The sequence below is a fragment of the Salmo salar genome, chromosome 05 (assembly GCF_965601325.2).
Source record: "Salmo salar chromosome 05, fSalSal1, whole genome shotgun sequence".
Taxonomy (NCBI): Eukaryota; Metazoa; Chordata; class Actinopteri; order Salmoniformes; family Salmonidae; genus Salmo; species Salmo salar.
The window spans coordinates 10512612-10534750 of record NC_138295.1 but is presented as its reverse complement, the minus strand read 5'-3'; the positions used below and the strand labels follow the sequence as shown (position 1 = coordinate 10534750).

Genomic DNA, 22139 nt, shown 5'->3' with positions numbered 1-22139 from the left:
CTTTTAGCTACAATGTATCATACATTATTTATTTTCAGCACTCACAAAGTAAAGAGCAGAGAAGTAGATATTGTTAGAGGACACCTGTGCATGTTTTCTGAAGTCGTCAAAGTGCAGGACAGGACACATACCATAGGTGTGCAGTTATTTAGCAAAATCAGGTTGAGAATGTAACAAACGCATGCTGTAGTTGACGGAAGCATTGTTTATTACCACTATACGATCCTCACTTTTGCATACATTTTGCCTCTGGTAAGAGGGCTGTTATTGTTTTTCAAATCTATACTTTGTGGGCTTTGCAAAGGCACTGACTAGTGTGTCTAATAGCTCTTGAATAAAGAGAAGACTAATTCTTTAAGCAAAACATTGGTCTGAGGTGGGTTTGTGCAACTGGGATTGGTAATAATAAATGTATACAGTAGGTCTATGCAACTCTCATGCTTCTGCACATCAAAATATACACAAATATATCTCTGAACCTCATAGTTATTTATCTAGTTTAAAACGGGTCCAAAGAACCTCAAAAAGAAAAAAATACACTACATGACCAAGAGTATGTGGACACCTCATTCCAAAATCATGGGCATTAATATGGAGTTGGTCCCCACTTTGCTGCTATAACGACCTCCACTCTTATAGGAAGACTTTCCATTAGATGTTGGAACATTGCTGCGGGGACTTGCTTCCATTCAGTAACAAGAGCATTAGTGAGGTCGGGCACTGATGTTGGGCGATCAAGCCTGGCGCGCAGTCGGCGTTCCAATTTATCCCAAACCCATTTCATGAAGCTATAGATGAACAGTTATTGTGCTGACGTTGCTTCCAGAGGCAGTTTGGAACTCGGTAGAGAGTGTTGTAACCGAGGACAGACAATTTTTACACGCTTCAGCACTCAGCGGTCCCGTTCTGTGAACTTCTGTGGCCTACCACTTTGCGGCTGAGCCGTTGTTGCTCCTAGACATTTCCACTTCACAATAACAGCACTTACAGTCGACCGGGGAAGCTCTAGCAGGGCAGAAATTTGACAAACTGACTTGTTGGAAAGGTGGCATCCATGTACCAAATATACATTTCACTGAGCTCTTCAGTAAGGCTATTCTACTGCCAATTTGTGTCTATGGAGATTGCATGGCTGTGTGCTCAATTTTATACACCGGTCACCAACAGGTGTGGCTGAAACAGCCAAATCCACAAAATTTGAAGGGGTGTCCACATACTTTATATATAGTCATTATATGGCAGTATAATATATTATTTTCAACACACAGATAAAACACACACACACACACACTTCCACAGTTTGGGCATCTCATTTGGCAGTGTCAACACATGGAGATCCATAGAAATAGAATAGCTAGAATGGACATTGGTTTTCAAGTCAACATTACATGATGGGGTAGGCTGGCGGCCAAATTGATTGTACCTGGGTGGGCCAGCGGCCATATTGAGTGTACTATCAAATTGTCGCGGTCTAGGGAGCTTTCCCATGCTAGTCATTCTATTTATATGTGAAAAACACACATATAATAATAACAACTAAACACTACAGGCAGTCAACTGAACCGGTCTAAGAACTGTAGAACACTGCTATGGAAGAGGCCCGTGTGGCCACTGCTCTCCTGGGTGAGCAGAACCCGTCCGTCGGGCCGATGTCTGTGGAGCAGGACAGGCTCACCCTGCATCAGGCTCATCTCTGACTCCGTCTGGGCCTGGTATGACGTCCCTACTCTGTGTCTGAGGGACGATAGAGAAAGAGATTTTCCATCTAACATAACATAATAGATGCCATTTAGCAGATGCCTTTATTCAAAGAGACTTACAGTCATGCATGTATACATTTTACGTCAATGTTATTTGTCACATGAGCCGAATACAACAGGTGTAGAACCTTACAGTGAAATGCTGAATACAACAGGTGTAAAAGTGAAGCTATAAAAGCTAGTATAAAGCTAGTATAAACCTGCCCCCACACCCTCCTCACCTTTCCTCCAGCCACCGGACTCAAAACAAATCATGTTCTTGGGTCAGGGTGAAAAAGAGGAAAGTAGGAGTGCGCTGGACTTGTAGAGCCTGACTATGAAGGGCGCGGCTCTGTTTTCTGTCCTCTTGCACAGCCTCAACCCCTCAGAAAACCAGTAAAACAAAGAAATCCCGTCCCTGGTCTGCACGGTGCACTCTGTCCAGCGAGCATATATCAATATGCTCGCTGGACAGAGTGCACCGTGCAGACCAGGGACGGGATTTCTTTGTTTTACTGGTTTTCTGAGGGGTTGAGGCTGTGCAAGAGGACAGAAAACAGAGCCGCGCCTGTCGGAGCTTCGTCGGCGTTTGTGTAGCCGCAGTGTTCACGGGGTCGAGGGGAATGCCACCCACATTGCAGACGACGATTAGACATTTCTATCCTCGCACACTTTGCAAACCACAGAGGGAAGGGGGGGGGGGGGGGGATGAGGCAGCTTGTCAGACATTTTTGCTGGCTTCCTGAAGGAAGACAGTTGACATTTTTTTACAGTTTAGTTCTATGTAGTTTAGCGTGTTTCTAAGCTGTAATTATTGACTTGGCTTGTTTTTATAAGCGAAATGATAAGAAGCTAGCTCGTAATGAAAGTTGGGTTAGTGGCGCTTAACGTGAAGTTTTGCCCACCTATCTGGCCTAATACCTGAGTCTATGACGGTTGGTTTGTTTTGAAGGGGAGGTTGTTGGTTAGTTTACACTGTCATGTAGCAGGAATGTGATATTATTATATATATATTTATTTATTTATTTTATTTATTTTTTTCCCGGACCCGTGAAAGCGAGAATTACACATTGGCCCAGGAGTTGAACTTGAAAGGGACATAATTGTAGTAGTTGTTACCGAATACTATAGTAAAATAACTTCACTGCCACAGCCTGTTACTAAAATAAACAAGGGGTTTGGGTGGGTGCCATCTAGTGTGTGTGTGTGTGTGTGCGCGGCTGCAGTGCCACACACACCAGTCTGCAGACCCAGCTGAGTAAACGTCCCTGGCCCTCACTGTGCCAAGGGGAGGCCCTTCACCCCCTCCCATCCTGGGGCTAAGGTGTGACTGGTGCATAGCAGGGCAGGACTCCCTAGCCACATACCATACAGAGGCCTTCACCAGCCAGTCCCCCCACATTAGCCAGCATAATTCAGCCACGCGTTTGATATTCATATACACAGCCTAGGTTTGTATAATTCCTGCCTAACATTTTTAGCCTTGAAATCCTAAACCACTAAATGCAGCCCTGCAACTGGCTCTGTACATTTGATACTTTTTATGTGATTCGGTTGAAGTAGCCTCTGGTAGAGTTGAGAGGAGTGTGTGCATGCACATTTGCAGGTGTGTGGCAGAGGTAGAGAATTTTAGCATTATTACAGACATCCAATAGCTATGAAGAGTTGCTTTGCAGCACATCACAACATATGTGTGACCTTGTATTGAAACTTATTAAAAGTCTATTTTAAGATTAACATGTAATGCGCTGAATTTATAAAATACATCGGCCAATTCAGAAGGGAAGAGAAACTTTGGAGGTAGCTCTCGAGACTATATCGAGACTATATCAGTCCCCTGTAGATGGCGCACTCTGTCCATAATACGTCTGGCACCTGAGACAGCACAGACAGGGAAACAGGCAGTTTCCATTTTGCCTACTCACAAATTGGTTTAGAGCGTTATAATTTGGGATATCAATGAAAACTCCATTGGGAGTACAATAAATTGTAGCCTTAAATTTAGTTAACAGAATCATGTTCAACATTAATTCATTGGTTCTATTTATAGTTTTATTGGTTAGGGGTAAGTCAAGTCCTGTACCTTTACCAAAAGTGGATATACGCCAATCTTTGTCTGAGACTCTATTTCCCAGACCCTTTAGACAGTCATACAATGCTTTAACCTTTTCTTTATCAAATGATCCATGGAGGGACCACTCTGAACATTTCTCAGAATACTTTTTGCACCACTTACGTACTCCTATGTGTAGGTGTGCAAGTTGTTTATTATTTTTCTCCATTGTTACTTTATCAAATCTCTAGTAACCCAGTATACTTCACCAATTCCTCCTTTAGACTAGTGTTCTATTCTTTCAGGGGTTTAGATATTTACACTAGTTGTTCTATTTAACAGCATATTCGGCAATAGTATGTTCTCCTTTCATATCTCTCACATACACAAATTCCCTATATAATGTTACAGATCAACGTGAATGCCTACAGACATCCACACCACTCATGTGCAACTTCAACGACTTAAAATGCCTACAGTAACACTTCGTGCTATTATCAGTGGTTCTCAGACCACGTAGACTATCGTTACATCTTATGCCATATGTATCTTCAACGGTTCTTTTGACGCAACATCCTATACATATAAAATAACACCACGTGCTATTAGTAATGGCTGCAGACACACGGAGACACTTCTTCGGTATTTACCATATGTATCTTCAACGGTTCCAGTGGTTTTCTGACCACGTAGACACTTCTCTTTATAAATGCCAACAATTGTCAGTGGGGCATTCTGCCCTCACTCTAGCCTTCTCTTAAGACTATCTTGCCGCCACTTCCTATACATATAAACTCAGCAAAAAAAGAAAAGTGCCCTTTTTCAGGACCCTTCTTTCAAAGATTATTTGTAAAAATCCAAATAACTTCACAGATCTTCATTGTAAAGGGTTTAAACACTGTTTCCCATGCTTGTTCAATGAACCATAAACAATTATTGAACATGCACCTGTGGAACGGTTGTTAAGACACTAACAGCTTACAGACGGTAGGCAATTGAGGTCACAGTTATGAAAACTTAGGACACTAAAGAGGCCTTTCTACTGACTCTGAAAAGCACCTAAAGAAAGATGCTCAGGCCTTAGGCATGCTGCAAGGAGGCATGAGGACTGCAGATGTGGCCAGGGCAAAAAATGCCAATGTCCGTACTGTGAGACGCCTAAGACAACGCTACAGGGAGACAGGACGGACAGCTGATCGTCCTCGCAATGGCAGACCACGTGTAACAACACCTGCACAGGATCGGAACATTCGGAAATCACACCTGCGGGACAGGTACAGGATTGCAACAACAATTTCCCGAGTTACACCAGGAACGCACACTCCCTCCATCAGTGCTCAGACTGTCCGCAATAGGCTGAGAGAGGCTGGACTGAGGGCTTGTTATCCTGATGTAAGGCAGGTCCTCACCAGACATCACTGGCAACAACGTCGCCTATGAGCACATACCCACCATCACTGGACCAGACAGGACTGGCAAAAAGTGCTCTTCACTGACGATTCGCGGTTTTGTCTCACCAGGGGTGATGGTCGGATTTGCGTTTATCGCCAAAGGAATGAGCATTACACCGAGGCCTGTACTCTGGAGCGGGATCGATTTGGAGGTGGAGGGTCCGTCATGGTCTGGGGCGGTGTGTCACAGCATCATCGGACTGAGCTTGTTGTCATTGTGGCTCAGTTGGTAGAGCATGGTGTTTGCAATGCCAGGGTTGTGGGTTCGATTCCCACGGGGGACCAGTACGGGAACAAAAAATGTATGAAATGAAATGTATGCATTCACTACTGTAAGTCGCTCTGGATAAGAGCGTCTGCTAAATGACTAAAATGTAAATGTAAATGTAAATAAAGGCCCTGGATGGCAGGAAGCTTGGCCCCAGTGATGTACTGGGCCATACGCACTACCCTCTGTAGTGCCTTGCGGTCGGAGGCTGGGCAGTTGCCATACCAGGCGGTAATGCAACTAGTCAGGATGCTCTCGATGGTGCAGCTGTATAACTTTTTGAGGACCAATGCCAAATCTTTTCAGTCTCCTGAGGGTGAAAAGGCGTTGTCGTGCCCTCTTCATGACTGTCTTGGTGTGTTTGGACCATGATAGTTAGTTGGTGATGTGGACACCAGGGAACTTGAAGCTCCCAACCTGCTCCACTACAGCCCAGTCGATGAGAATAGGGCTGTGCTCGGCCCTCCTTCTTTTCCTCTAGTCCACGATCACCTCCTTTGTCTTGACCACGTTGAGGGAGAGGTTGTTATCCTGACACCACACTGCCAGGTCTCTGACCTCCTCCCTATAGGCTGTCTCATCTGTCGGTGATCAGGCCTACCTCTGTTGTGTCGTCAGCAAACTTAATGATGGTGTTGGAGTCGTGGTTGACCATGCAGTTATGGGTGAACAGGAGTACAGGAGGAACTAACGACCCTTGGTGATGCAAGCGAGCAACAGAGGACCACCATCACATTCAGAATACAGAAATCCTACTTCCTGAAATAAGACACTAAGCAGGTCAGTTTGTGAAAGAGGAGGTGCTTGTTACTCTCATCACAGATCACAGCTGCCCCCATAACCATTACAATGTCAACATTGGTATATCTATCTCCCTTTCCTGTAGAGTTGATGTGTACTGTAATTTGAATGAAACTCACTGTACCTGCTAGGGCTGCTGGACAGTATTGACGCTGATGGTGCTGGTTTCTGATTGGAAGTCAGAACATCTGAGGGGTTTGTCTCCAGACCTTTCCTAAGAACAGGAGCCTTGCCTTCTTTCAGTATGATCCCAGGCCCATCTCGCCCCAGTGTGAGTGATGGAGCCCAGACCTCCAGGGGAGGGGGACCAGGGTGAGCACTGGAGGGAGGCTGGCTACCCGAGGGCAGGGAGGTGGTCCTGGGCCGTGGTGGAGGGGAATCAGGCTGGGTCAGGAACCGCACTGACTTGGTGGGCTGAGGGATACAACACACAAACAATGTTGGCATTATGATACAGTAGTGGAATAGGAATAAAGATGATTGATGCTGGATATAGCAGACAGTGGCAGTCAGCATTTGCTACGTGAAAGAGTTCATGGTAAGAGAGAATTTCACAATAAAGACAATCTGAATTAGAAGTCAAAGTAGACATGAAGCCAGTCAACTCTCCCTCAAAACTACTTTTACATTTATTTTGTATGTTTTTTTAATTTAACCTTTATTTAACTAGGCAAGCCAGCTAAGAACAAATTCTTATTTACAATGATGGTCTACACCGGCCAAACCCAGACGACGCTGGGCCAACTGTGCGCTGCCCTATGGGACTCCCAATCATGGCCAGTTGTGATACAGCCTGGAATTGAACCAGGGTGTCCATAGTGACGCCTCAAGTACTGAGATGCAGTGCCTTAGACCGCTGCGCCACTACTTAATAATACCTAGACGGCAGGTGTGTTACCTTCTCTGTGTTGTTCTTGAGGGCGTCTGGTTTCACGAGGATGGAGTTGATGGACTGCTGACCATTCGATGCTGCTTGCCTTGTCTCCAACACCTGCCTATCAAACGTCTCTCTAGCAGCAGTGTCCCTGTCCTTCATAAAACCACCACTAGAGGGCGCGGGTCCCTCAGACATCCAAGCCAGAGATCTGTTGTGATTGGGCAGGATGCTCATGTGTTGTTTCTTCCTGAGCAGAGCAGGGGAGTAGCCAGGGGCCTGAATATGGCTAAAGTTCTGGCTGTGAGAATGGGACTGAGAATGGGGTTGAAGGCCTGAGGTGGCGCTGGTAGTGTGGGGGTAGTGGTTACAGCGCTGGGATGAGTTCTGGGATGAGCTCTGACTGTGGGTCTGGGTCTGGGATTGAAGGGCTGAGCTGGAAGAGATGGTGGTGTGGGGGTAGTGGTTTCCCCGCTGAGATGAGCCTGAGGGAACATTAAAAAGGCTTTGAAATCACTCAAAATGGATCCTTGTCAAATCAATCTAATTTCCACTGCACTGTTCTGGGTTCCATTTTGTGATTATCAGACATATACAAACTAGAACAGAGAAGTCTTTACAGGTTTACGATCTCTGACTGTTAAATAATGCATAATGTTAGGATAATAACCAACTTTGGAGCCATCCAACCATTGAAAATGGAACTTTGTAGAGTTACGAACTTCCGCCACTCTCACCTCTGTGTGAACGATGGAAGACTCTCCTCACTGTGTCCCATCCCTCCGAGCCCACCCCGTGCCGGGACTTTCTGGTGGCGCCGCCTGATGACGTCACAAGCTGCGTGGCCACGGAGGTGGACTGCTGCGGAACCCGTTGTCCAGTAGAGTAACTAGTTTCATCTGAGTTGACCCTGTGGAGAGCTAGAACCACCGCTGGCGTTTTGGAGGACGAGGAGGTTCTTCTTCCAGGGACTGTACCAGGGCCTGCCGTCACTGCCTTGGACTCCAAGAGCCTGGCAGAGGTTCTGTGGCAGACAGGAAATAGATAGATATTGCTGTCAAAATCAATAAATGAGGTGTCCATGACACAAATGAAAGTCAAAAAGATGGAACCACTGTAGGAAAGTGGTCAATGATGACACATACATCGTCTAACAGTAAGGCTGATCCTCTCAATGATTATATAAAAACACAACATTATAACCCCAAAAACAATTGTCACTTGTTTCTCACGGTCCGCCTAATGAAACCGGTAGAAATAGCTCTCCCACTTACCTGAGGACAGGTGTGACGTAGTTGCCGGGCAGGATGCCCACTTTGCCCGTCCGTAGAGAGAGGCCTCGGAGCCAGCCCTCCTTAAACTTCCCATACACCCCTACCATCTCCCCCTTCCTCAGCTCCAGTTCCTCAGAACGACAGGGCTTGTAGGAGTACAGAGCAGCACACCTGAACAACAGATTACATGTTACCACAATCTCACAAAGATGACAAATTCTATATCATCACGTGCTTCTACATCTGCACTGGTTGCTGTTTGGGGTTTTAGGCTGGGTTTCTGTACAGCACTTTGTGACATCGGCTGATGTTACTGCAGTGTTACTCCAGTGTTACTCACGACGCTGATGGAGTTCCTAGGTGGCGGACTGCTTGGTGTCAGCGGAGGTTGTTACTACCATGTTACTACTGTATTACTCCTGAGTTACTATTACATTACTACTACGTTACTCCAATGTTTCTCTGCTGTGTAGAGCACACATTGGTGTCAGCGGAGGCTGTTACTCATATGTTACTACAAAGCTATTACTATGTTACTACCATGTTACTCACACACTGATGGAGAGCTGCTGAGTGGAGGACTGTTTGGTGTCCGAGGAGACGGAGGCGGACTGGGGGTTGATCAGAGCCATGGTGATGGTGGGAGGAGCTTCACCACTACTCATCTTCCTCACGCCCTATAGACAGAGAGGAGGAGGAGGAGGAAGACCAGGATGTAAATATGTATACTGCCATAGAGTGTTCTTCCTCTCACCCTATATAGAGAGGAAGACCAAGATATCAAACAGTAAAGTCGGCGAAGATATCGCGTAAACTGACCTGTTAAAGACCGAGTAAGAATAAGATATTCTCATGTTAAATGTGAAAGGACATTTATGTGGTATCAATGAGAAATAAAGCAGACAAAGCAGAAATGCTAGAAAGAGATAATGTGGGAGAGAAAGAAACAGGAAGATATATGGACTTAAACCTGTTTGATTTAAAATAAGGATATGAATTAAGCTAAAATGGGAAATCCATTTGAATTCAATCACTCTGACAACATCCTTAGAGCGCTGGGCCAGTAACCAAAAGGTTGCTGGATCGAATCCCGAGCTGACAAGGTAAAAATCTGTCGTTCTGCCCCTGAGCAAGGCAGTTAACCCACTGTTCCCCGGGCGCCGAAGACGTGGATGTGATGGGGGGGTTGGGTTAAATACGGAAGACACATTTGAGTTGAAGGCATTCAGTTGTACAACTGCCTAGGTATCCCCCTTTCCCTTTCCCTTTAAACAAAACATCCATACGTTTAGCCTTGGATGAAGTGGTCAGAAAGTGACTTTTTCAAAAGATTTAAAAAATATATAAAAAGACTCTCAATTATTCAAAATCTCAATTACCACTGCCTCCTCCTACAGACTACTGGTCTAAACGGGACTCTGTCATAAACAAGTTCATTTGTGGGAGAACGAGACCACAGATTAAATGTGCAACAGTAACAGAGAACAAAAGCATTAGGTGGACTTGCAGTTCCAAACCTAACATTTTAACACCTATCATTCCACATGAATTTCCTGAAGCCCTGGTTGAACCCAGGCTTCTATTCCTTGGCGTGCTATAGGAGAGTCAATAGTTTCTCCAATTCGATTACAATATTTATTAGTTTCTGAATTGACTCTTAAAAACGTGCATTATTATTTGGACCATTATAGCATACTCAGTAAACGTGTGGAAAGCTACAGAGAAGCATGAGATCTAGATCTTAATTCATACTTTCCAATATGGCGTAATAAAGAATTCTCCGCGTGTAAGAAACTATTTATATCAGATTCTTGGTCTAACATTTACATTACATTTTAGTCATTTAGCAGACGCTCTTATCCAGAGCGACTTACAGTAGTGAATGCATACATTTCATTTCATGCATTTATTTTTTCATTTTTTTTTGTACTGGCCCCCCGTGGGAATCGAACCCACAACCCTGGCGTTGCACACACCATGCTGGCGTTGCAAACACCATGCTCTACCAACTGAGCCACAGGGAAGGCTGGGTATTATTACTTTCAAAGACATACTCAATGTGAATGGACTCCACCGTTTCCAGGAAATCCACCAGTGTTGTAATGTCCCAGATTCACCTTCAACTCTGTTTACCCACGCCAGCCTATGGGGTCCCCTGGGGAGCAGAGCTAGCAGTACACCCATTGGTCAAATGCCTAATGGACAGACGCCACTCAAAAGGAGTTGTTTCTGACATCTATAGTCGATTCATTGTAGCAGCACAAAAACCATGAACTCTATCCACTTTATTGGAAAAAGATTTTACACTTTCTGACAGACAAATAAATTGGGAGACGGTACAGAAAAAGATATTTGGATCATCTAGAAACGCCAATCACCAATTAATGAATTAAAAAAAAACACTTAAAAAAGACATCACATGGTATTAATCCATCACCATTATGTGAGTTCTGGGGACCTTGGTACTTTTCAGCATGTCCTGTGGAAATGCCCAGGGGTGGTTGAATTCTGGGGGAAAGTCAACCATGTAACATCTGTACTTCTAGATAAATAAATGCCATTACATCCAACCTGTTTGTAAGCTTTTAAATTATATCCATCATAACCATTTATCTTTTCCAGTGATGACGACATGGCCGTCTCATGGTGTGGTACGCAAAATGGGTCAACTTTCAGCACCTTTACCTCTGGAATGTTTTGGCATTCAGGTCCAAAATAAAGTCACTTTTCAGCACTTCTACAAATGGGCAAATATGTATGGAAGGTTTGGTTCAAATAGAAAAAGGGGATTTACCCCATACTGTAGATACCAGGTGATGAAGTAGCTGGCTTGCGGCCCAAATGGTACCTTATTCCCTATATAATGCACTACTTGTCAAAAGTAGTGCACTATATAGGGAGCCATTTGGGCCTCATGCTCAGTGTTCGGTAAAAGCCACAGTAATTGATATTTCATGATGGGAACAGCAAACAATGCTGATGCTCTTAGCCAGCAGAGCTCCTTTCTGCCCTTAACTAGTCTCTTCACTATAAATATACATTCATTTCCTATGAAACGCAGTAATGAGGAACTCAGAACAAGACACAGTGTGCCTAGTCTGCCTACCACGCTACAGAACGGACCTTTTAACTACAAATCTCTACTTCACTAGAACTAGTCTGTGAGTCAGTACTGAAGGAGGTTTAGTGTGGCTCTACTCTGAGGTGTGTCTGTGAGTCAGTACTGATGGAGGTTTAGTGTGGCTCTACTCTGAGGTGTGTCTGAGTCAGTACTGATGGAGGTTTAGTGTGGCTCTACTCTGAGGTGTGTCTGAGTCAGTACTGATGGAGGTTTAGTGTGGCTCTACTCTGAGGTGTGTCTGTGAGTCAGTACTGATGGAGGTTTAGTGTGGCTCTACTCTGAGGTGTGTCTGAGTCAGTACTGATGGAGGTTTAGTGTGGCTCTACTCTGAGGTGTATCTGTGAGTCAGTACTGATGGAGGTTTAGTGTGGCTCTACTCTGAGGTGTGTCTGAGTCAGTACTGATGGAGGTTTAGTGTGGCTCTACTCTGAGGTGTGTCTGAGTCAGTACTGATGGAGGTTTAGTGTGGCTCTACTCTGAGGTGTGTCTGAGTCAGTACTGATGGAGGTTTAGTGTGGCTCTACTCTGAGGTGTGTCTGTGAGTCAGTACTGATGGAGGTTTAGTGTGGCTCTACTCTGAGGTGTGTCTGAGTCAGTACTGATGGAGGTTTAGTGTGGCTCTACTCTGAGGTGTGTCTGTGAGTCAGTACTGATGGAGGTTTAGTGTGGCTCTACTCTGAGGTGTATCTGTGAGTCAGTACTGATGGAGGTTTAGTGTGGCTCTACTCTGAGGTGTGTCTGTGAGTCAGTACTGATGGAGGTTTAGTGTGGCTCTACTCTGAGGTGTGTCTGTGAGTCAGTACTGATGGAGGTTTAGTGTGGCTCTACTCTGAGGTGTGTCTGTGAGTCAGTACTGATGGAGGTTTAGTGTGGCTCTACTCTGAGGTGTATCTGTGAGTCAGTACTGATGGAGGTTTAGTGTGGCTCTACTCTGAGGTGTGTCTGAGTCAGTACTGATGGAGGTTTAGTGTGGCTCTACTCTGAGGTGTGTCTGAGTCAGTACTGATGGAGGTTTAGTGTGGCTCTACTCTGAGGTGTGTCTGTGAGTCAGTACTGATGGAGGTTTAGTGTGGCTCTACTCTGAGGTGTGTCTGAGTCAGTACTGATGGAGGTTTAGTGTGTCTCTACTCTGAGGTGTGTCTGTGAGTCAGTACTGATGGAGGTTTAGTGTGTCTCTACTCTGAGGTGTGTCTGTGAGTCAGTACTGATGGAGGTTTAGTGTGTCTCTACTCTGAGGTGTGTCTGTGAGTCAGTACTGATGGAGGTTTAGTGTGTCTCTACTCTGAGGTGTGTCTGTGAGTCAGTACTGATGGAGGTTTAGTGTGGCTCTACTCTGAGGTGTGTCTGTGAGTCAGTACTGATGGAGGTTTAGTGTGTCTCTACTCTGAGGTGTGTCTGTGAGTCAGTACTGATGGAGGTTTAGTGTGGCTCTACTCTGAGGTGTGTCTGTGAGTCAGTACTGATGGAGGTTTAGTGTGGCTCTACTCTGAGGTGTGTCTGTGAGTCAGTACTGATGGAGGTTTAGTGTGGCTCTACTCAGGTGTATCTGTGAGTCAGTACTGATGGAGGTTTAGTGTGGCTCTACTCTGAGGTGTGTCTGAGTCAGTACTGATGGAGGTTTAGTGTGGCTCTACTCTGAGGTGTGTCTGTGAGTCAGTACTGATGGAGGTTTAGTGTGGCTCTACTCTGAGGTGTGTCTGTGAGTCAGTACTGATGGAGGTTTAGTGTGGCTCTACTCTGAGGTGTGTCTGTGAGTCAGTACTGATGGAGGTTTAGTGTGGCTCTACTCTGAGGTGTGTCTGAGTCAGTACTGATGGAGGTTTAGTGTGGCTCTACTCTGAGGTGTGTCTGTGAGTCAGTACTGATGGAGGTTTAGTGTGGCTCTACTCTGAGGTGTGTCTGTGAGTCAGTACTGATGGAGGTTTAGTGTGGCTCTACTCTGAGGTGTGTCTGTGAGTCAGTACTGATGGAGGTTTAGAGTGGCTCTACTCTGAGGTGTGTCTGAGTCAGTACTGATGGAGGTTTAGTGTGGCTCTACTCTGAGGTGTGTCTGTGAGTCAGTACTGATGGAGGTTTAGTGTGGCTCTACTCTGAGGTGTGTCTGTGAGTCAGTACTGATGGAGGTTTAGTGTGGCTCTACTCTGAGGTGTGTCTGTGAGTCAGTACTGATGGAGGTTTAGTGTGGCTCTACTCTGAAGTGTGTCTGTGAGTCAGTACTGATGGAGGTTTATTGTGGCTCTACTCTGAGGTGTGTCTGAGTCAGTACTGATGGAGGTTTAGTGTGGCTCTACTCTGAGGTGTGTCTGTGAGTCAGTACTGATGGAGGTTTAGTGTGGCTCTACTCTGAGGTGTGTCTGTGAGTCAGTACTGATGGAGGTTTAGTGTGGCTCTACTCTGAGGTGTGTCTGAGTCAGTACTGATGGAGGTTTAGTGTGTCTCTACTCTGAGGTGTGTCTGAGTCAGTACTGATGGAGGTTTAGTGTGGCTCTACTCTGAGGTGTGTCTGGGAGTCAGTACTGATGGAGGTTTAGTGTGGCTCTACTCTGAGGTGTGTCTGTGAGTCAGTACTGATGGAGGTTTAGTGTGGCTCTACTCTGAGGTGTGTCTGAGTCAGTACTGATGGAGGTTTAGTGTGGCTCTACTCTGAGGTGTGTCTGTGAGTCAGTACTGATGGAGGTTTAGTGTGGCTCTACTCTGAGGTGTATCTGTGAGTCAGTACTGATGGAGGTTTAGTGTGGCTCTACTCTGAGGTGTGTCTGTGAGTCAGTACTGATGGAGGTTTAGTGTGGCTCTACTCTGAGGTGTGTCTGTGAGTCAGTACTGATGGAGGTTTAGTGTGGCTCTACTCTGAGGTGTGTCTGAGTCAGTACTGATGGAGGTTTAGTGTGGCTCTACTCTGAGGTGTGTCTGAGTCAGTACTGATGGAGGTTTAGTGTGGCTCTACTCTGAGGTGTGTCTGTGAGTCAGTACTGATGGAGGTTTAGTGTGGCTCTACTCTGAGGTGTATCTGTGAGTCAGTACTGATGGAGGTTTAGTGTGGCTCTACTCTGAGGTGTGTCTGTGAGTCAGTACTGATGGAGGTTTAGTGTGGCTCTACTCTGAGGTGTGTCTGTGAGTCAGTACTGATGGAGGTTTAGTGTGGCTCTACTCTGAGGTGTGTCTGTGAGTCAGTACTGATGGAGGTTTAGAGTGGCTCTACTCTGAGGTGTGTCTGTGAGTCAGTACTGATGGAGGTTTAGTGTGTCTCCACTCTGAGGTGTGTCTGTGAGTCAGTACTGATGGAGGTTTAGTGTGGCTCTACTCTGAGGTGTGTCTGAGTCAGTACTGATGGAGGTTTAGTGTGTCTCTACTCTGAGGTGTGTCTGTGAGTCAGTACTGATGGAGGTTTAGTGTGTCTCTACTCTGAGGTGTGTCTGTGAGTCAGTACTGATGGAGGTTTAGTGTGGCTCTACTCTGAGGTGTATCTGTGAGTCAGTACTGATGGAGGTTTAGTGTGGCTCTACTCTGAGGTGTGTCTGTGAGTCAGTACTGATGGAGGTTTAGTGTGGCTCTACTCTGAGGTGTGTCTGTGTGTCAGTACTGATGGAGGTTTAGTGTGGCTCTACTCTGAGGTGTGTCTGTGAGTCAGTACTGATGGAGGTTTAGTGTGGCTCTACTCTGAGGTGTGTCTGTGAGTCAGTACTGATGGAGGTTTAGTGTGGCTCTACTCTGAGGTGTGTCTGTGAGTCAGTACTGATGGAGGTTTAGTGTGGCTCTACTCTGAGGTGTGTCTGTGAGTCAGTACTGATGGAGGTTTAGTGTGGCTCTACTCTGAGGTGTGTCTGTGAGTCAGTACTGATGGAGGTTTAGTGTGGCTCTACTCTGAGGTGTGTCTGAGTCAGTACTGATGGAGGTTTAGTGTGGCTCTACTCTGAGGTGTGTCTGTGAGTCAGTACTGATGGAGGTTTAGTGTGGCTCTACTCTGAGGTGTGTCTGTGAGTCAGTACTGATGGAGGTTTAGTGTGGCTCTACTCTGAGGTGTGTCTGTGAGTCAGTACTGATGGAGGTTTAGTGTGGCTCTACTCTGAGGTGTGTCTGAGTCAGTACTGATGGAGGTTTAGTGTGGCTCTACTCTGAGGTGTGTCTGAGTCAGTACTGATGGAGGTTTAGTGTGGCTCTACTCTGAGGTGTGTCTGAGTCAGTACTGATGGAGGTTTAGTGTGGCTCTACTCTGAGGTGTGTCTGTGAGTCAGTACTGATGGAGGTTTAGTGTGGCTCTACTCTGAGGTGTGTCTGAGTCAGTACTGAAGGAGGTTTAGTGTGGCTCTACTCTGAGGTGTGTCTGTGAGTCAGTACTGATGGAGGTTTAGTGTGGCTCTACTCTGAGGTGTGTCTGAGTCAGTACTGATGGAGGTTTAGTGTGGATCTACTCTGAGGTGTGTCTGAGTCAGTACTGATGGAGGTTTAGTGTGGCTCTACTCTGAGGTGTGTCTGAGTCAGTACTGATGGAGGTTTAGTGTGGCTCTACTCTGAGGTGTGTCTGTGAGTCAGTACTGATGGAGGTTTAGTGTGGCTCTACTCTGAGGTGTGTCTGAGTCAGTACTGATGGAGGTTTAGTGTGGCTCTACTCTGAGGTGTGTCTGAGTCAGTACTGATGGAGGTTTAGTGTGTCTCTACTCTGAGGTGTGTCTGTGAGTCAGTACTGATGGAGGTTTAGTGTGGCTCTACTCTGAGGTGTGTCTGAGTCAGTACTGATGGAGGTTTAGTGTGGCTCTACTCTGAGGTGTGTCTGTGAGTCAGTACTGATGGAGGTTTAGTGTGGCTCTACTCTGAGGTGTGTCTGAGTCAGTACTGATGGAGGTTTAGTGTGGCTCTACTCTGAGGTGTGTCTGTGAGTCAGTACTGGTGGAGGTTTAGTGTGGCTCTACTCTGAGGTGTGTCTGTGAGTCAGTACTGATGGAGGTTTAGTGTGGCTCTACTCTGAGGTGTGTCTGTGAGTCAGTACTGATGGAGGTTTAGTGTGGCTCTACTCTGAGGTGTGTCTGTGAGTCAGTACTGATGGAGGTTTAGTGTGGCTCTACTCTGAGGTGTGTCTGAGTCAGTACTGATGGAGGTTTAGTGTGGCTCTACTCTGAGGTGTATCTGTGAGTCAGTACTGATGGAGGTTTAGTGTGGCTCTACTCTGAGGTGTGTCTGAGTCAGTACTGATGGAGGTTTAGTGTGGCTCTACTCTGAGGTGTGTCTGAGTCAGTACTGATGGAGGTTTAGTGTGGCTCTACTCTGAGGTGTGTCTGAGTCAGTACTGATGGAGGTTTAGTGTGGCTCTACTCTGAGGTGTGTCTGAGTCAGTACTGATGGAGGTTTAGTGTGGCTCTACTCTGAGGTGTGTCTGAGTCAGTACTGATGGAGGTTTAGTGTGGCTCTACTCTGAGGTGTGTCTGTGAGTCAGTACTGATGGAGGTTTAGTGTGGCTCTACTCTGAGGTGTATCTGTGAGTCAGTACTGATGGAGGTTTAGTGTGGCTCTACTCTGAGGTGTGTCTGTGAGTCAGTACTGATGGAGGTTTAGTGTGGCTCTACTCTGAGGTGTATCTGTGAGTCAGTACTGATGGAGGTTTAGTGTGGCTCTACTCTGAGGTGTGTCTGAGTCAGTACTGATGGAGGTTTAGTGTGGCTCTACTCTGAGGTGTGTCTGAGTCAGTACTGATGGAGGTTTAGTGTGGCTCTACTCTGAGGTGTGTCTGAGTCAGTACTGATGGAGGTTTAGTGTGGCTCTACTCTGAGGTGTGTCTGTGAGTCAGTACTGATGGAGGTTTAGTGTGGCTCTACTCTGAGGTGTATCTGTGAGTCAGTACTGATGGAGGTTTAGTGTGGCTCTACTCTGAGGTGTGTCTGTGAGTCAGTACTGATGGAGGTTTAGTGTGGCTCTACTCTGAGGTGTATCTGTGAGTCAGTACTGATGGAGGTTTAGTGTGGCTCTACTCTGAGGTGTGTCTGAGTCAGTACTGATGGAGGTTTAGTGTGGCTCTACTCTGAGGTGTGTCTGAGTCAGTACTGATGGAGGTTTAGTGTGGCTCTACTCTGAGGTGTGTCTGAGTCAGTACTGATGGAGGTTTAGTGTGGCTCTACTCTGAGGTGTGTCTGAGTCAGTACTGATGGAGGTTTAGTGTGGCTCTACTCTGAGGTGTGTCTGTGAGTCAGTACTGATGGAGGTTTAGTGTGGCTCTACTCTGAGGTGTGTCTGTGAGTCAGTACTGATGGAGGTTTAGTGTGGCTCTACTCTGAGGTGTGTCTGTGAGTCAGTACTGATGGAGGTTTAGTGTGGCTCTACTCTGAGGTGTGTCTGTGAGTCAGTACTGATGGAGGTTTAGTGTGGCTCTACTCTGAGGTGTGTCTGTGAGTCAGTACTGATGGAGGTTTAGTGTGGCTCTACTCTGAGGTGTGTCTGTGAGTCAGTACTGATGGAGGTTTAGTGTGGCTCTACTCTGAGGTGTGTCTGTGAGTCAGTACTGATGGAGGTTTAGTGTGGCTCTACTCTGAGGTGTGTCTGTGAGTCAGTACTGATGGAGGTTTAGTGTGGCTCTACTCTGAGGTGTGTCTGTGAGTCAGTACTGATGGAGGTTTAGTGTGGCTCTACTCTGAGGTGTGTCTGTGAGTCAGTACTGATGGAGGTTTAGTGTGGCTCTACTCTGAGGTGTGTCTGTGAGTCAGTACTGATGGAGGTTTAGTGTGGCTCTACTCTGAGGTGTGTCTGTGAGTCAGTACTGATGGAGGTTTAGTGTGGCTCTACTCTGAGGTGTGTCTGAGTCAGTACTGATGGAGGTTTAGTGTGGCTCTACTCTGAGGTGTATCTGTGAGTCAGTACTGATGGAGGTTTAGTGTGGCTCTACTCTGAGGTGTGTCTGTGAGTCAGTACTGATGGAGGTTTAGTGTGGCTCTACTCTGAGGTGTATCTGTGAGTCAGTACTGATGGAGGTTTAGTGTGGCTCTACTCTGAGGTGTGTCTGTGAGTCAGTACTGATGGAGGTTTAGTGTGGCTCTACTCTGAGGTGTGTCTGAGTCAGTACTGATGGAGGTTTAGTGTGTCTCTACTCTGAGGTGTGTCTGAGTCAGTACTGATGGAGTTTAGTGTGTCTCTACTCTGAGGTGTATCTGTGAGTCAGTACTGATGGAGGTTTAGTGTGTCTCTACTCTGAGGTGTATCTGTGAGTCAGTACTGACAACCTGAAGTGCGTCTCCCAACGGGTCAGACCACAGCCTTCAGGATAATGACCCTTCATTACCTAACCAAGCCACTGAAAATAGACGGTGACTCATTTGCAGAGGCGTCGTATCTATGTGTGCATCACTCACGTTATTCTATTAACAACAGTAATGTTCTCATTGCGTTGCCTAGGAGTCTACGGTAATCTCAGAGTGGGTGTGTTGGCATTCCGGTGATACCGTTCAACAATCAGGCATGGAACTACTTAATACATGGTGCTAGACAACATTATTAAAGCACTAATGTTATCCTCCGGGGGTTTGAGGGGTAACAACTCTCTCTCTCTAGTTATTGTGAAAACAGCCTGTGTCACTCACACACACACACACACACACACACACACACACACACACACACACACACACACACACACGGTTCTGATCAAAAGTTGTGCGTGGCATGCACTTTGCAATGTAAAAAGCAATACTATGAGGCAGAAGTAAGGTGAGACCAAGTTAGCAACTCATGGCATGTCCTGGAGATATGCTGCTATTGTTTAAGAGGATTCTGGAAGGGTGACAGTTCATTACCGGGCATTCCACCATCCAGGGGATTTGGTAGACAGCAGATAGAGCTATCCATTTAGGCTCTTCTTTAGAAACACTTGAAAGGTTGACAATTAGTCAATGGATGCTAACAAATGGTACCCTATATAATCTCCACATAGTGCACTACTTTTGACCAGAACCCTATGCAGGCCCTGGTCAAAAGTAGTGTACCAAACAGGGATTAGGATGCCATTTGGGCTGCACACAAATAATGCCTCATGGTTTCTGTCGTGGGAGAGATAGAGAACAGAACACTGCCAGTTACAGCACCAGACTCTAGTAACTGGTTGTTCTGACCAGGATGTCAACAACATCCCTTCAGACTCTAGTAACTGGTTGTTCTAACCAGGATGTCAACAACATCACTTCAGACTCTAGTAACTGGCTGTTCTGACCAGGATGTCAACAACATCCCTTCAGACTCTAGTAACTGGCTGTTCTAACCAGGATGTCAACAACATCACTTCAGACTCTAGTAACTGGCTGTTCTGACCAGGATGTCAACAACATCCCTTCAGACTCTAGTAACTGGTTGTTCTGACCAGGATGTCAACAACATCACTTCAGACTCTAGTAACTGGCTGTTCTGACCAGGATGTCAACAACATCACTTCAGACTCTAGTAACTGGTTGTTCTAACCAGGATGTCAACAACATCACTTCAGACTCTAGTAACTGGCTGTTCTAACCAGGATGTCAACAACATCACTTCAGACTCTAGTAACTGGCTGTTCTGACCAGGATGTCAACAACATCACTTCAGACTCTAGTAACTGGTTGTTCTAACCAGGATGTCAACAACATCACTTCAGACTCTAGGAACTGGCTGTTCTGACCAGGATGTCAACAACATCACTTCAGACTCTAGTAACTGGCTGTTCTGACCAGGATGTCAACAACATCCCTTCAGACTCTAGTAACTGGTTGTTCTGACCAGGATGTCAACAACATCCCTTCAGACTCTAGTAACTGGTTGTTCTGACCAGGATGTCAACAACATCACTTCAGACTCTAGTAACTGGTTGTTCTGACCAGGATGTCAACAACATCACTTCAGACTCTAGTAACTGGTTGTTCTGACCAGGATGTCAACAACATCACTTCAGACTCTAGTAACTGGCTGTTCTAACCAGGATGTCAACAACATCACTTCAGACTCTAGTAACTGGCTGTTCTGACCAGGATGTCAACAACATCACTTCAGACTCTAGTAACTGGTTGTTCTGACCAGGATGTCAACAACATCACTTCAGACTCTAGTAACTGGTTGTTCTGACCAGGATGTCAACAACATCACTTCAGACCCTAGTAACTGGCTGTTCTGACCAGGATGTCAACAACATCACTTCAGACTCTAGTAACTGGCTGTTCTGACCAGGATGTCAACAACATCACTTCAGACTCTAGTAACTGGTTGTTCTGACCAGGATGTCAACAACATCACTTCAGACTCTAGTAACTGGCTGTTCTGACCAGGATGTCAACAACATCACTTCAGACTCTAGTAACTGGTTGTTCTGACCAGGATGTCAACAACATCCCTTCAGACTCTAGGAACTGGCTGTTCTGACCAGGATGTCAACAACATCACTTCAGACTCTAGTAACTGGCTGTTCTGACCAGGATGTCAACAACATCACTTCAGACTCTAGTAACTGGCTGTTCTAACCAGGATGTCAACAACATCCCTTCAGACTCTAGGAACTGGCTGTTCTGACCAGGATGTCAACAACATCACTTCAGACTCTAGGAACTGGCTGTTCTGACCAGGATGTCAACAACATCCCTTCAGACTCTAGGAACTGGCTGTTCTGACCAGGATGTCAACAACATCCCTTCAGACTCTAGGAACTGGCTGTTCTAACCAGGATGTCAACAACATCACTTCAGACTCTAGTAACTGGCTGTTCTAACCAGGATGTCAACAACATCACTTCAGACTCTAGTAACTGGTTGTTCTAACCAGGATGTCAACAACATCACTTCAGACTCTAGTAACTGGCTGTTCTAACCAGGATGTCAACAACATCCCTTCAGACTCTAGTAACTGGCTGTTCTAACCAGGATGTCAACAACATCCCTTCAGACTCTAGTAACTGGCTGTTCTGACCAGGATGTCAACAACATCACTTCAGACTCTAGTAACTGGTTGTTCTGACCAGGATGTCAACAACATCACTTCAGACTCTAGTAACTGGCTGTTCTGACCAGGATGTCAACAACATCACTTCAGACTCTAGTAACTGGGTGTTCTGACCAGGATGTCAACAACATCACTTCAGACTCTAGTAACTGGTTGTTCTGACCAGGATGTCAACAACATCACTTCAGACTCTAGGAACTGGCTGTTCTGACCAGGATGTCAACAACATCACTTCAGACTCTAGTAACTGGTTGTTCTAACCAGGATGTCAACAACATCACTTCAGACTCTAGTAACTGGTTGTTCTGACCAGGATGTCAACAACATCACTTCAGACTCTAGTAACTGGCTGTTCTAACCAGGATGTCAACAACATCACTTCAGACTCTAGTAACTGGTTGTTCTGACCAGGATGTCAACAACATCACTTCAGACTCTAGTAACTGGCTGTTCTGACCAGGATGTCAACAACATCACTTCAGACTCTAGTAACTGGCTGTTCTGACCAGGATGTCAACAACATCACTTCAGACTCTAGTAACTGGCTGTTCTGACCAGGATGTCAACAACATCACTTCAGACTCTAGTAACTGGCTGTTCTGACCAGGATGTCAACAACATCACT

The 22139-nt window shown here is 45.9% G+C and overlaps 1 protein-coding gene across 2 annotated transcripts in view; it reads right to left on the bottom strand.

Moving 5' to 3' along the window:
* Nucleotides 1-8: 8 nt before the first annotated feature.
* Nucleotides 9-22139, bottom strand: part of sh3rf2 (SH3 domain containing ring finger 2) — a 50503-nt gene continuing 28372 nt past the window's right edge. For both annotated transcript variants that reach the window (XM_014198673.3, XM_082975028.1), the window contains 6 exons: nucleotides 9013-9137; nucleotides 8461-8631; nucleotides 7924-8210; nucleotides 7211-7671; nucleotides 6437-6726; nucleotides 9-1734 (listed from right to left, as the gene is read on the bottom strand). In XM_014198673.3, coding sequence (XP_014054148.3) covers nucleotides 1554-1734; nucleotides 6437-6726; nucleotides 7211-7671; nucleotides 7924-8210; nucleotides 8461-8631; nucleotides 9013-9137 — 1515 coding nt within the window. In that variant the 3' untranslated portion in view covers nucleotides 9-1553. The remainder of the gene's footprint in view (nucleotides 1735-6436; nucleotides 6727-7210; nucleotides 7672-7923; nucleotides 8211-8460; nucleotides 8632-9012; nucleotides 9138-22139) is intronic.